Raw genomic sequence first — 14,294 nt, 5'->3', positions numbered from 1 at the left:
ATTGACACCCATCGTTGTGCCGGAGAAGGACAAGCTGCAGCTGTTGTATTTGCAAGAGAGATAGTTGTGTGCTGTGTGTTATGACTTGGATAGGTCGAGCCTTCTCTAGCTGAATAGCTAATCGTCTGGCGACAGAAGGACGGTATCTAAGCTCAGCGGAATGCTGAGGTATCCTCCTATGAGCTTGGTAAGCACGGCAGCTCGTCAAGCTGTAGGGCTAACGGATGTATGGCTAAGGTAGCATCGGCTTGCCTTAGAAGTGCTGTCTGGACAGAGGGACTGCAGGTCACTCTGAAAGGATGTTCAAGGGAAAACCAAGTATATCAAAGTAGGGAATACAATGATATGTGTCTACATTATATAGGGTCTAACTACATAGTTCAGGAGGAGTCTGTATCTGTGGATCTATCCTAGTCAGAGATAAGATCCATGAGGCAAGTCATGCTTGTCTGATAAGATGCATTGAGGCGCCTCTTCTATGTCAAGATAAGTACATGAGGCGCTCCGGCCCCTGAGTCCATCAGCGCATGAGGTGGCATACGTTGGTCTAGTTCTACATGAGGCGGACAGCCATCATGATGGGATTGGGAGGCCTTCTAGGCCAGGGGTGATGTCATAGCAGCTCTAGGCTGCTCTAGGTCTCCAGCGGCATCCAGGCCGCTCTAGGCTTCTGGCAGCATTCCGCCATGTCAGTAAGTTGAGAAGAGGGAGCATAGGGTGAAGGCGGCATGTTATTGTAACACTGTGGCCATGGATGTTAAGGAGGAGGACAAGGAGAGGACAATGTAGTAGGGTGCACCTGTATTATCAATCAAGTGGCTATGCTGCAGCTGCCATGACTGCAAAGCCGAGGACTGTCAATTTGCAGTCCATCAGCCCAACAGTTATTTTTTTTGCAGAGGAAAAGACAGGTACTCACCAAAACCTCAGCTCCATCCAGATGGTAGATTGACGGTCTGACGTGGGAAATTTGCAGTCAGTTCAGCATCTTCCTGGATGCATTGGACTTTGGCTCACCCGGTCATTAATCCAGATCCATTCACCTCACCCAGCGGTGGCTCAAGCTCTTCAGCGGCTCAGAAACACCTCATTCTTTCTTCCATCTATGACGTCGATCTAGTGCTGCTGCAGTCCGGTTCTGAACCGGACACATGGTCTGGTCCAAGGTTCGGCCAAGACTCAGAACCAAACCTTTCTGAGGTTCAGGGTTTGGGCTGGCAGTGAATAGGTTTGAACCTGTTTGAACCTCTCAATTTTTGTCGGCTTCACGCTTTTTTAAAAATATGTAAGTATTTACTATGTGTCAATATACACAAAGGCATGTGTCTGGAACCACAGGTTTGGGCCATTGGGTGAAATTGACGCGGTCTCGTCGCACCTGCTGCAGTCGTGACACGCTGTGACACAAGACTACACCATCACAAATAGATACAATGTTTGTTTTCAGACAGCACTCAAGTATTATCTCATGCTGCATCAAGGGCATCAATGCTGCATTCACATCAAACCTCATCCATGATGTGTCACTCCTCTACACTCCGACTCACTCTAACTCTTATCACCAGGGTGGTCATCAAGTTCTAGCGAGATGTCTGAATCGTGACTATCCAGAAGCCGGACCCTTATCATTATCTTAGCCAGCATCTGGATAGTGAAACAATGATACCAGGCCACAAGATGGTTGCTGTTACCGCCTGGATTACCTGGATGTTGGTTATTAGGAAATACGATGCCAAAGTCACAGTAAGTCATTGTCAAGGGACACCAACATTGTTACAGTAACATTTAACCCCTATACTCATTTCTTTTATCTCACTTACGAAACGGGCCGTCCGTACCATGCTTATCTCTTATCTTCGCTATCTTCGCCAAGCGGGCTGTCCGCCTTATCTTTCTCTTATCACGCTTCTATCTTGATAACACATTTACAAGCTCCGCTTGAACACTTGTATATAAACCTAGCTACTTACAGTTGTATTCCTTACTTTAATCTACTGGGTTTTACCTGGAACATTGTCCTTCAGTAAGGTCTCCAACCTTACTGTCTAAGAACCACTATTCTAAGGGAGTCAGCAACACTCGCCTTAGCCAGAACCTTTGATCTCTCATTCGAGAGCAGACTCACGTCTATCCGGTATCTTACCGATTGTCTACTCAGACAAAGGATAGCTTGACTCATCCCAGTCGTAACAAAAGATTAAAGTCTTATCAACTGAACCGTTGCCATCTGCAACGAAACCGACACCACGACTTCGTTAACTCCCTTGATCGGAGCCTTGAACCTAGGAGCCTTACCAAATATCCCTCCTTTGAATACCATGACGACCAAAGCCAAAGATATAGAACTCAAGATCGGCTCCCCTCCTGAATTTGATGGAGACCGAGAAGAATCTAAGAGATTCATGATGAAATGTCACGCGTACCTTGATATCAACGATCAGGTATACAACGAGGACAAGAAGAAGATCATCCTAGTATTGTCTTATATGACAAAGGGAAACACGGCGATATGGGCAGAAGACTTCATGGAAGCAGCCCTAGACCCTAAGAGGAAAGACACCTCTGGCCAAATGATCGGTTACGGAACTTGGGCCACCTTCAAAAAGGACTTCGACGAAGCCTTTAAACCCATGGACCCCGCCAGAACCGCCATGATGAAAATCCGAGGATTAGAAATGAGAGGAGACCTTCATACCTACATCTCCAACTACAAACTCCTCGCACACAGGGCGGGGATGACCGAACAAGCCCCCCTTATCGAGTTCTTCAGACAAGGTCTAGATTACGGGCTCCAAGACAGCATGCACCGTACCGGTGAAAGTCTCGACGACTTTGACACCGTAGTCAACACCTGCATCAACCTCGATAACACTTTTCAAAGATTGAAAGCTATCAAAAGAAAGGAAAGACCCAACCAGCAGAAGAAGAAGAACTTCGGGAACAAGCATTATGTTCCCAGAAGGAGCGACGATATGGAAGTCGATCGCATAAGCCGTCTGTCAGACGCAGAGTTGAAGAAACATCTCAAAGAAGGGAGATGCTTCAAATGTCACCAAGTAGGACATCGCGCCAACAATACCTCCTTCCACCCTAGAGAAAGGGACCAGATCCGGAGAAACAAAGAGGAAGAAAGCAGCAGCGACGACAAAGTCGAAAGTCGCGCCTCCTCCTCCAAAACTCCTATCAGGAGAAAGAAGGAGAAGAACGAAGAAGAAACCCCAAAAAGGAAAACACCGATCCGAAGGAAAATTATGAAAGAGAAAGCGAAAGAAGTCGAGGAAGAAGAAGACAGCGACTTCACCAAAGTAGAACGCCGCTTCGTGGAGATGGATTTTTAGAAAGGGACACTGCCTCGACATCAGTAAATCCCACTCATGTACGACTAATACGTTCTATCGGAACCAGAAATGAATTAAGGATTCCTGCATCCATTTTTTCCGATAAACGCGTACAAACCGTCGAAACATCCATGATCATCGATTCCGGAGCATCTGGAACCTTTATTAGCGATGCCTTTTGCAAAAGGCATAAGATAAAAACCCATAAACTCTCTCGACCTTTCCCTGTCATCACTGCAGATGGATCAGACGCTCAAGGAGGACTCATTTCCCGCTATTGCGTACTCACGGTCAAAATCGATCAGCGAACTATGATCGGAAAATTCAATGTAGCAAAACTAGCCAAACAAGACAAAATCCTCCTGGGATTCCCTTGGCTCTCTGCACTGAAACCCCAGATCGATTGGGAAACCAAAACAGTGTCACTTCCGTCAACGAAAAGATCGTTGGCTATAGAAAAGAACATCGACAGGAGACGACGAAGAAAATCCCTTCCTCCACTCTTCAAACAGGAGAAAGCCGTCAAAAAGGAAACGTCCCGAGATTGGGTAAACTCTAAACTACGGAAGCCAGTACAGGTGAAGGTGGCAACTAATGAAACCACCTCCCCCTATACCGCTTCTGTAGAAGAAGTAATGGACGAAGAAGTCCCCAACTATGACACTAAAGAAGACGTTTGGTCAGAAAATTTTAGATCTCCAGTCCTCGACCCACTAGCCTATCAACTAGCCAACGACGAAATACTCGTTGAATACGCCACTGACGGATCAACTGTGCGCATCATCGAAGATCTAACTTTCGACACCCCGCTCGTTCGAGATGGAACATCAAAAAGAGAACAAAACTTCGGGAAGACAAGCAATAAAGCCCAAGAATTCGCAGTCACAGGAGAAATAGAAAAACAGAAGAAAACTTTCGAAGAACTCGTCCCCCCCTTTCTACACCAGTACCAAGATGTTTTCGCCAAAGATGGCCTTAACAAACTGCCGCCTGAAAGGCCCGGGGTAGATCATCATATCGATCTCAAACCAGGATTCGTACCCAAGACGTCAAAAGTTTATCCATTATCAGGAAAAGAACGAGAAGCCGTCAAAACTTTTATTGAAGAAAACACCAGAAAAGGCTTCATTGTCCCGTCTAAATCCCCCCAAGCTAGCGGATTCTTTTTCGTAGGAAAGAAAAGCGGAGAATTACGTCCCTGTCAAGATTATCGGTATCTTAACGACTGGACCATACGAAACCAATACCCTCTCCCTTTGCCTAAATCCCTCATCGAACGACTTTATGACGCCAAGTACTTCACGAAGATCGACATAAGATCGGGGTACAACAACGTTAGAATCCACCCTGAAGATTGCTGGAAAGCAGCGTTCACTACGCAAGAAGGACTATTCGAACCAACGGTCATGTTCTTCGGACTAACAAACTCCCCCGCAACATTCCAGGCGTTCATGGCAAACCTTTATCAGCAACAGATAAATGAGGGGTGGTTAGTCATATACATGGACGATCTTTTAATCTTCTCAAAAGATCTTCAACAACATCGAGCACGAACCATTGAAATCCTCAACATTCTCCGGAAAGAAAAGCTGTTTGTCAAACCAGAAAAGTGCACTTTTGACGCTCAGGAAGTGGAGTATCTTGGAATGATAATCCGACCCGGAGAAGTAGGGATGGAACCTGCCAAAGTAGATGGAATTAAGCATTGGCCAACCCCGGAAAATCTAAAAGACACATGATCGTTCCTGGGGTTCTGCAATTTCTACCGAGCATTCGTCGCTCACTACTCAGACATCGCTCAACCTCTTATTGACCTTACAAAGAAAGATCGCCCATTCCTGTGGACAGACGACTGCCAGAATGCCTTCGACCGTCTTAAAAACGCCTTTTTATCGCAACCAGTACTAAGAAACCCTGACCCAACCCGACAATTTGCAATCGCTACCGACGCATCGCTTGCGGCGACTGGAGCAGTACTATTGCAGACTGATGAAAATGGGATGTACCACCCATGCGGTTACTTGTCTCAATCGTTCAACCCCGCAGAACGAAACTACGAAATCTTTGATAGAGAATTATTGGCAGTCATCAGAGCACTCTCTGAATGGCGCCACTACCTGGAAGGAAGCCCCCATACCGTGATAGTATTCACGGATCATATGAATCTCCTGTACTTCCGCTCCGCTCAGAAGTTAACAAGACGACAAGCGCGTTGGCAGCTCATCTTGTCCAATTTTCAGCTGGAATTACACCACGTTGCGGGAACCAAATTGGCTGCCCCTGACGCACTCTCACGACGACCAGACCATTCACTCGGAAAAGATGATAGCGAGAATCGCATTCTCCTCCCTGATACCATGTTCGTACGGCTGATTGATAATGACCTATCAGAAAGCATTGCACGTAACTCTGCCGAGGATCTGGTATATCAGAAAGCCTTACAAGCATTGGACGGTGTGTGCCTTCCCCCCATGAAATCCGCCCTCTCCGACTGGACGTGCACCAATAACGTCCTCTTTTATAAACACAGGGCTTACGTACCAGTGGCCCAACGGCATGATGTATTATTTAAACATCATGATCACCCTACAGCGGGACACCCCGGCCGGTTCAAAACGGAAGAGCTAGTGAAGCGGGATTTTTGGTGGCCCGCCATGGGAACCTATATTCGCAAATACGTCGACGGATGCGCTTTATGTCAGCAGATGAAAGCCGACACGCATCCTACTACCCCACCTTTACGCCCGATTCCCTCTGTTGCCACTCGCCCCTTTTCCCAAGTATCTGTCGACCTTATCACCGATCTGCCTGTGTCAGGTGGTTTTGACTCTATTATGATCGTGGTAGACCATGGGCTTACGAAGGGGGTAATTATTTCACCATGTAACAAAAACATCACCTCAGAAGGAGTGGCTAAACTATTCCTCAAAAACGTATTCAAGAGATTTGGCCTCCACGAAAAAGTGATCTCTGATAGAGGACCACAGTTCATTTCAAAATTCTCTCGAGAACTCGCCCGACTTCTTGGATATCAGATTGCTGCATCAACTACCTACCACCCCCAGACAGACGGGCAGACAGAACGTCTCAACCAAGAACTCGAAACCTACCTACGGATCTACTGTAGAAGTAACCCGTTAGAATGGTCCAACCATCTTCCTATCGCCGAATTTGTCCACAACCATCGAAAACATGACGCCAGAAACACGTCCCCATTCTTTCTCATGATGGGCTACGAGCCACGGGGAATTCCCCACATCTTACCGGTATCAGACACGCCAGCAGCAGAAGAAAGACTTAGGAACCTCCAGAAGATACGAGAAGAAGCACTCGCCTGCCATAACATCGCTATGCAGCGAATGGCAGAAAGATCTTGCCATGGGAAGTACCGACCATGGAAGACAGGAGATAAGGTATGGCTCACGGCCACCAATCTCCTGACATCTTTACCATCTAGGAAACTTGCGCCCAAACGATATGGTCCATTCGTTATCACCGCAGTCTTATCTCCCATCACGTTCACCCTGAAACTCCCAGATCAATGGAAAGTTCACCCCACGTTCCATGCTTCTGAACTATCCTCCTATCGCGAAACAGAGATACACGGACCGAACTACACCGAACCTCCACCTGATGTTATCAATGGCGAAGAAGAATACGAAATAGAAGCTATTCTTAGCCATAAGGGCACGGGTAAACGAAGACGCTATCTCGTATCTTGGATAGGCTACTCTTCCGGAAGCAACGAGTGGATACCCGAGGAGAACTTGCGGAGTTCGAAAGAACTCTTAACAACGTATAAAAGGAGACACAAGTTGAACTGAACGGACCATTCCCCTCAGAACAAACATCCCAAGTAACATGACTCCCCCATTGACACCTTCCCCTACTGGATCATCCTCATCCGCCTACTCCCTCGAAAACTCCACGTACAAGAAAAATATCGTTGACCTAGACGACGACGCCATCGTCGAAACAACCTTGTTGTCCCTTCCCCACGCAATTGAACTAGAGAATCAACTCGCCAAAGAACCCGCATTTGTTGCCGCCCCCATATTATCCCAGATTCACGTCATACGCGCCACCGCCGCCCTTGAACTTAGATTCAAGGAAATAGAAAACGATGCCCTCAAACTCGCTTGCCAACACCTCCAGAGACAAATACACAGCCTTGAGATTCAGCTGCTTCCTTCTGCTTTCAGCACTGTCTGTAAATCAGTTATACGGGCTGTTGCAGAGCGAAACAAGACCGAAGTCGGTCGCCCGCCAAGCCCTTCTGCTAGCACTCCCCCCAGCAGTGTACCTGCTACAAATACGATTAGAGAAGAAACTCAGCCTGCTGCTCAGCCAGCGCCAGCTGAAGAACCACTACCCATCCCCGAACCCACCGTCGTTTTTAAACGAAAGACCCGCAGAGGAGCTACCGTGCACGGAGTGTCGAAGACTAGAGCTTCTAAGGGAAAGAAGCGTGAAGTCATTGACCTCACCGAAACCCCCGACGTCATCACAGTAAAACAACCCCAGTTCTCCTCAGACAATTTTGTCTGCCGTGTCTGTAAGAAACTCGGGCATCACCACAAGAACTGCCCCGAATACCATTGCCGCGTATGCCAGAGCCAGAAGCCTGGCCATCTCTCCATCTATTGTCCCTATGCCGCCACGAAAGAGTTATTCCCATTGGTTTACACCGATGAAGGCTTCTACAAAGCATTGTCGGCATGGGAGGCCAGGAAAGATGAAGAACTCCAGGATGAGATAGACAGGGCAAATCGGGAGTATGCCACCAAGTACAACGAACCGGAGTTCTGCAATGCCGACGCAGACCCTATCTACTATGAACACATGGACGAGTATGTCAACACCGAGGAATATTGAAGTCGGAGACTTCAACCATAACAGAGGGGTAATGTTACAGTAACATTTAACCCCTATACTCATTTCTTTTATCTCACTTACGAAACGGGCCGTCCGTACCATGCTTATCTCTTATCTTCGCTATCTTCGCCAAGCGGGCTGTCCGCCTTATCTTTCTCTTATCACGCTTCTATCTTGATAACACATTTACAAGCTCCGCTTGAACACTTGTATATAAACCTAGCTACTTACAGTTGTATTCCTTACTTTAATCTACTGGGTTTTACCTGGAACATTGTCCTTCAGTAAGGTCTCCAACCTTACTGTCTAAGAACCACTATTCTAAGGGAGTCAGCAACACTCGCCTTAGCCAGAACCTTTGATCTCTCATTCGAGAGCAGACTCACGTCTATCCGGTATCTTACCGATTGTCTACTCAGACAAAGGATAGCTCGACTCATCCCAGTCGTAACAAACATGATCTCTATCTAACCCCTCATGCAGTGTGCCGTTTCAATTCACGAGATGGAACAGAACAATATGGACCTACTAATAGATATTTGGTACATTGCACATGTAGACTCAACTCTGGATGGGGGGCTGATATGTTCCTTGTCGGGCACTCTTCATCAACATGGCTCTTATTCTGTGGGCTTTCCGCCTTTTGGAGAATCCTGCAGTGAAGATTGACACGCTTGCATTCTCAAACACTGCAAACATACATGCTACTCCATTTGAGATATGTTTTACGAAGAGGAATGATGAGAACGTGATCAGGGAACTATGCGCACCAGGCAAATAAAATGTGTTTATTTTAGAAACTTGAATTCAATCTTTGTACAAAGGAGTTCTCCTTATGTTATAGAGTCTTTTCATTATCTGTCCAACTCAAATTACATGAAAACTCATAGTCTCAAGCCTATACAACCAAACAGATGGTCCAAGCTTAGTCGAACCTGGTTCAAACGCGAACCGGACCTCCCAAACATGTTCAGTCCAGGGTTCAACCAAATGGCTGAACTGAACCTATGGTTCGGTTCAGCATTCAGAAAATTTGCCCCAAGAACCGGACCAAACCAGTGTAGATGAGGAATGTGAAGTGTAGGAAAATAGGTGGTATGAGATGTACTCAAGTAGTCCTCTGTGCACGAGCTAATGTCGGCCCAAGGGGATTGCTACTGAGAAGGTTCCTCTAAGTATATATATGGAGGGAAACACTGAACTGGGCGCTTAGTCAAGCCTTGTTACGCACTCAAATAGGTCTGTTATGCGGAGCCCTAAGAGGGACGTCGTTCACTAACGTTCGTGATGTAACTGGAAGGATCCGGTATAGCGAGTGAGACTGGCGACGTCGAGTCGGCAGATATCACAGACGCGCGTGTCATGTGACTTCTAAGACGACTGTCTGTGAAGTCACTGAAGTCAAAGAAAGGACAGTCTTGTCCTAACAATAACCCGTTGACCGAGGTAGCCTTAAGTGCAACGAGCACCTAAGAAAGTTGTACTAGAGACAAGAGCTGAGAGGCTCTTGAAGGAAGTAGTTTTGAGGGAAGATTGAGTAGATTCAAGTTAGGGAATCTAATACAAGATGACCGACTACTTATACTAAGTGGAAAGGGTTGAGGGCTGGGTTACCGTACTGTAGGTAAGGGTAAAGGGGAAACGGAAAGGGTATAGGTATGTTGGCAACACAGCCTGATTAGTGATGTGAGGTCAAATGCAGAATGAGACCGATGAACATTGGACCGAGCCAATGGTAGAGTTACAATGCACAGCAGGTGCGATGTAGAGACTCATGCCTCTCATGGTGTGATATGGCAGTATTCACTAGGGAGTACACAGCACGAACTTGCAGCATCACTCTGTGTGCTATCTGCAGCTATCCCTATATGAGGCGCAGCTTTCCCGCGCAACGCGCGCCATGCGCGCACCTTTCCCGCGCTTTACGATGTATACGCGCGCGCGCTTTCCCGCGCTTGATCGCCCTATAGCGCAAGCCTTCCGGAAGCATCCATCCACTGTCCACCAAGCTCTCTAGTGCGTGTATTTTCATTTCCCTTATTTACATATCATTCCACCTTTATTTATATCATGGACCCTTACTTACATATAGCTTTACATACCTTACTCGGTAGCGCTTCGGCTCCGCGTGACAGCGCTTAGGCGCCGTATATAAGCGCCAGCATTACATACTATTAGGAACTTTCGAACTTTGGACTGGACCTCCCACTTACCCACTTACCACCTAGAGAATATAGTTGCAATCTATTCTTTGACACCTCGCGCTCACATCTCTTGTTATTCATCTATCATCACTTAAGCAAACTCACACTTACTCTCACTTGTTTCCGCTCACGCGCGCGCGCGCTTCCCACGCCTCGCGCGTACCTTCGCTTTCCCGCGCCTCGCGCGTACCTGCGCGCTTCGCATTGGCCGACCAGTAGCGCCTTCAGCGCCTACTTCCAGATCCTTGCTGCACTCGCTTCCCCTTTAGGGTTGAATGCACTTGTCGTCTCAGGTATAGCAGACTAGGCAACGCGCGACCTCACAACATTTACAGATACAGTTTGGAGCATCATTTGTTCCTCTCAGTATTGTTGTTTCTACAGCGAGTCAAAGGAGACGAGAAAGGAGAGCCACATTGGTGGCATGAGTCTGGGCAAGTCATGATGCCAAGGCACATGCGCACGTTGGTGCGTTATCAGAGATAAGGCAGATGATGGGGTGGAGACGAGGGACGGGAACGGTCCCAAGGATCCGGTCAACGGATATCCGGTAGAGGAGTACGAGCCAGTAGATGGTGAGGACGAGGATGAAGGGAAAATGATAGGGGGGCCACGTGACCGATGTTACTTGTAACAAGCCTGGTAAGGTGCACGAGCGAGCAAGAGCGACATGAAGCGCTACTGGGCAATGATGAGCGATGACACACGCTGAGTGGGGGCAATGCGCGGTTGCGGGTGGTGGAGCGAAGCGACTCTTAATGAGTTGGAAAACGACTGTTAGAGGTTCTAGTAATGTATGATGGCGGGCGCTCATATTGTATTTAGATATTTAATGTCAGTCGGTGGATATGACAGAGAACTTAGACTTAGAGTCCAACGATGTGTGGGGAGAGAGATAATCATTCTACAGCAAGGTGCGAGTATATATATATTCTATCTATGTAGCATTAAGTGCTGTCAAGCACTAAAGCGAACTGAGAAGCGAGGCAAATATGTGATAACATGTAATCTAAGGGTCCATGACAAAACATACGGAATATGAGCATAAGCACCGGAGATATGTCAGAATAAATGGAATTATGATAGGAATACGCACTGACAAACTGAACGGACATGGAATGGATGGACGGAGGATGAGTGACGGAACCGAGGACGCGCACACCAATGCGCAACCGAAGCGCTCGTGCACGTGAGCGGCCATCAAAGCGCCAAGTGCGCTGGGACGAGATAGGAGTCGTGCTATATTTGGAAGTGGTTGGGATGTTGGGAATTTAGACCTCTACAAGGCCACAGAGATATCAGTCTCTACACCGGACCTTGGCAGCACTACGTCAATCACATGTCTCCTCCCGCAGTCCTTTTTTCTCCATCACTGAGCTGGTTCCTGCAACTGCCTGGGGTCGCATCCTCCTCAGTTTGGGTGTTGCATGGTGTGGTGGCGGTGTTGCTCGCATAAGCCTGTGCATGACCGTCAATTTGCTCATGATCAGTGCTTCTTCGAAGTGACCTGACTGAGCTACCATATATGGTCTAATTAACGTGACCATAACACTGTCACGGTAGGAGTGCCAGTGTGTCCCAACTTACGCCAGCTAATCCTGACCTGACCACTTAATTACAACTTTGTTTTTTTGTGGTCATTGAATTCTGCTGCCAGTGTTTCAGGTAAACATTGTTCTTGAAAGCTAGTGGTCAGAGGTCTCCTACTCGACTATTGGTTCTCCCCTTCTTACTCATTTTCTTATCATGATGATACTACCTGCGCAGCACTCTGTTTCATACGGCCGCCTGCAAGCCAGTAGCAGCAACTAGATGGCCCAGTGGCTAGCTGAGGCTGCCGAGCCAAATTTTGTCTAGCATGTCACGACCTTGCTTGATACGCGTGTCCCATTGTCAGATGTCTCACGACAACAGAATCACAATGATAACTTAGGGACATACGTATCTGGCACGAGGATTGTCGTATAGCATTAATGCTTGCCACAGAATCAGGGCCGCCTTGAACAATTGGCAAGAATTCGTGCCCCTTTCAAGCTGCTTCGTTACAGCCTCATGGTTACGTTACGTTCATATTTGAATAAATACTTCGACAACCTTGTGGCGACCTTCGTCTTGACTTCCACTATCATGGCAGAGTGTAATCAATGCGACCGTTCATTTCGTTCCACTCAGGCATTGTTTGCCCACTGTCGCGACAAAGCTGACCACCCCTTCTGCGAGGATTGCGACAGACTATTCTCTACTTTTACTGGACTGGATCAGGTGCGCGAGGCGCTTGTTGCTATTTTTCGCCCAACTCACGCTCCTTTTATGTCAGCACATGCAAAACGCTGCGGTACATCGCAGCGACAGTGAATCAGACGAGTATGCATCCGAGAGCGATGATGACGATGACTCGGATGACGAAGAACCGTTCTGCGTGGGATGCAACAGGTGGTTTGTTGACTTGGCAAGCCTTTATCAGCACCTTGCTACCAGCTTAAAGCACAACTGGTGCTTTTTGTGCTCGCGCGATTTTGCCACCCCGACTTCATTGGATCAAGTAAGTCCGGCTCTCTCTCTTTTACCCTTCCTATGTTGATAAAACCCCGCCACACAGCACTCATCCTCCCCTGTGCACAAAGGCCTGGATTTCGAGTGTCCTCTGTGCTCAAAGAGGTTTAAGACCCCTTCCTCGATCGCCCTTCACATCGAGTCGGGGACTTGTCACAATATCTCACGAGCGCAAGTAACTGCGGCAGTCCATGCACTCAATATAGTGCCTACGATTTCGGTCTCTCGCCGCATAGAGGGCGGATCGACCCGCGTTGTGTCTTACTATGTGACAGAGCGCGCATTCAACGGCACTGCTTACGAGTGTTATCTTTGCCACCGTACTTTCCGTACCTTGGGAGCTCTGAACTCCCACATCAACTCTCCGGCGCATGACGCGGATGAGTTCAAGTGCCCAAAGTGCAAGAGGAAGTACAAGTTGGTGTCAGGCCTGATGCAGCACATTGAAAGCGAAGCATGTGGGATCGCGAGGTTCCAAGTGGTGGAGGACTTTACGACGAGCTTGATTGACCAGTTTATGAAGCGCTTGAAACTTTAACTTCGTTTGAAAAGGGAATATGAACTGTAAGTGTAACATACATGGTGTATTTTTACGAGAAAGTGAATCAGAATCGGTTTGTCTCTTTGTTGTCGCCACTGAAGAATTTCTAGCCTAGAGCTCACCTTAGTTGACAACAGTTTTGTGAACACTGAAAACGTACTGAATTCATTAGAGTGACACGTTCACCAGCTCTTGGTGAAATTTTGAATGGTGCGCCATTCTTTCTTGTTTACACCGTGGTATCTCTTATATTTATGAAGGGCACATACTGGTTTATGGAATGCTGTAGGCGTTTGCAAGTAATTTCACAAACATGCGAAGATGTGATGATGCTGGGCAAGCAAAGTTTCCAAAGATTTGGCGCGGCGCTTCAAGTTCCCGCCAACGCTGTTGGTCAACGGCAAGTATCTGCAGCTATTTTCTTTGACAGAAGTTCCTGGACTGATTGGCAAGCGGAACTTGGAGTGCTGTACAGGAAGTTGCGAACCTTTGAGAGGTGCACGTGCATGTTCAGTAGTAAGAATAGTGCTGCCCATGCATAGCTGGCTGGTATATTTAGGTAGGCTGCCAATGCGGACCGATACGGGTATGGCTGTCCTGCCTCTTCTCTCTTGAGCGCTAGAGTCAGCGCTCCCTCCAAAATACTCCGGGGAGCATTGAATACGTACTACTACTATGTCGATGCGATTTGAGAACTACTTGAGCAATGGGGTATCTGATTCTACTGCACTGGCACTGGATGTAAGTTCTCAATCTTCTCACCGGACGTCGCTGCGTCTGAGA

The 14,294-nt window shown here is 47.5% G+C and overlaps 1 protein-coding gene across 1 annotated transcript; it reads left to right on the top strand.

Annotated features, from left to right (window-relative positions):
• Positions 1-12,544: 12,544 nt before the first annotated feature.
• On the top strand, positions 12,545-13,508 carry HD556DRAFT_1231331 (uncharacterized protein; the record flags this gene model as incomplete). The annotated part of the gene is made up of 3 exons (XM_041297420.1): positions 12,545-12,679; positions 12,735-12,959; positions 13,017-13,508. 3 exons carry the CDS (start codon positions 12,545-12,547, stop codon positions 13,506-13,508), a joined length of 852 nt encoding a protein of 283 aa, XP_041163884.1.
• Between the last annotated feature and the right edge of the window lie 786 nt (positions 13,509-14,294).

Source organism: Suillus plorans (genome assembly GCF_016647745.1).
Source record: "Suillus plorans strain S12 chromosome Unknown HD556scaffold_11, whole genome shotgun sequence".
NCBI classification, from domain to species: Eukaryota; Fungi; Basidiomycota; class Agaricomycetes; order Boletales; family Suillaceae; genus Suillus; species Suillus plorans.
Note: the sequence above shows the minus strand (reverse complement) of the source record. Positions and strands in the feature narration are given on the sequence as shown.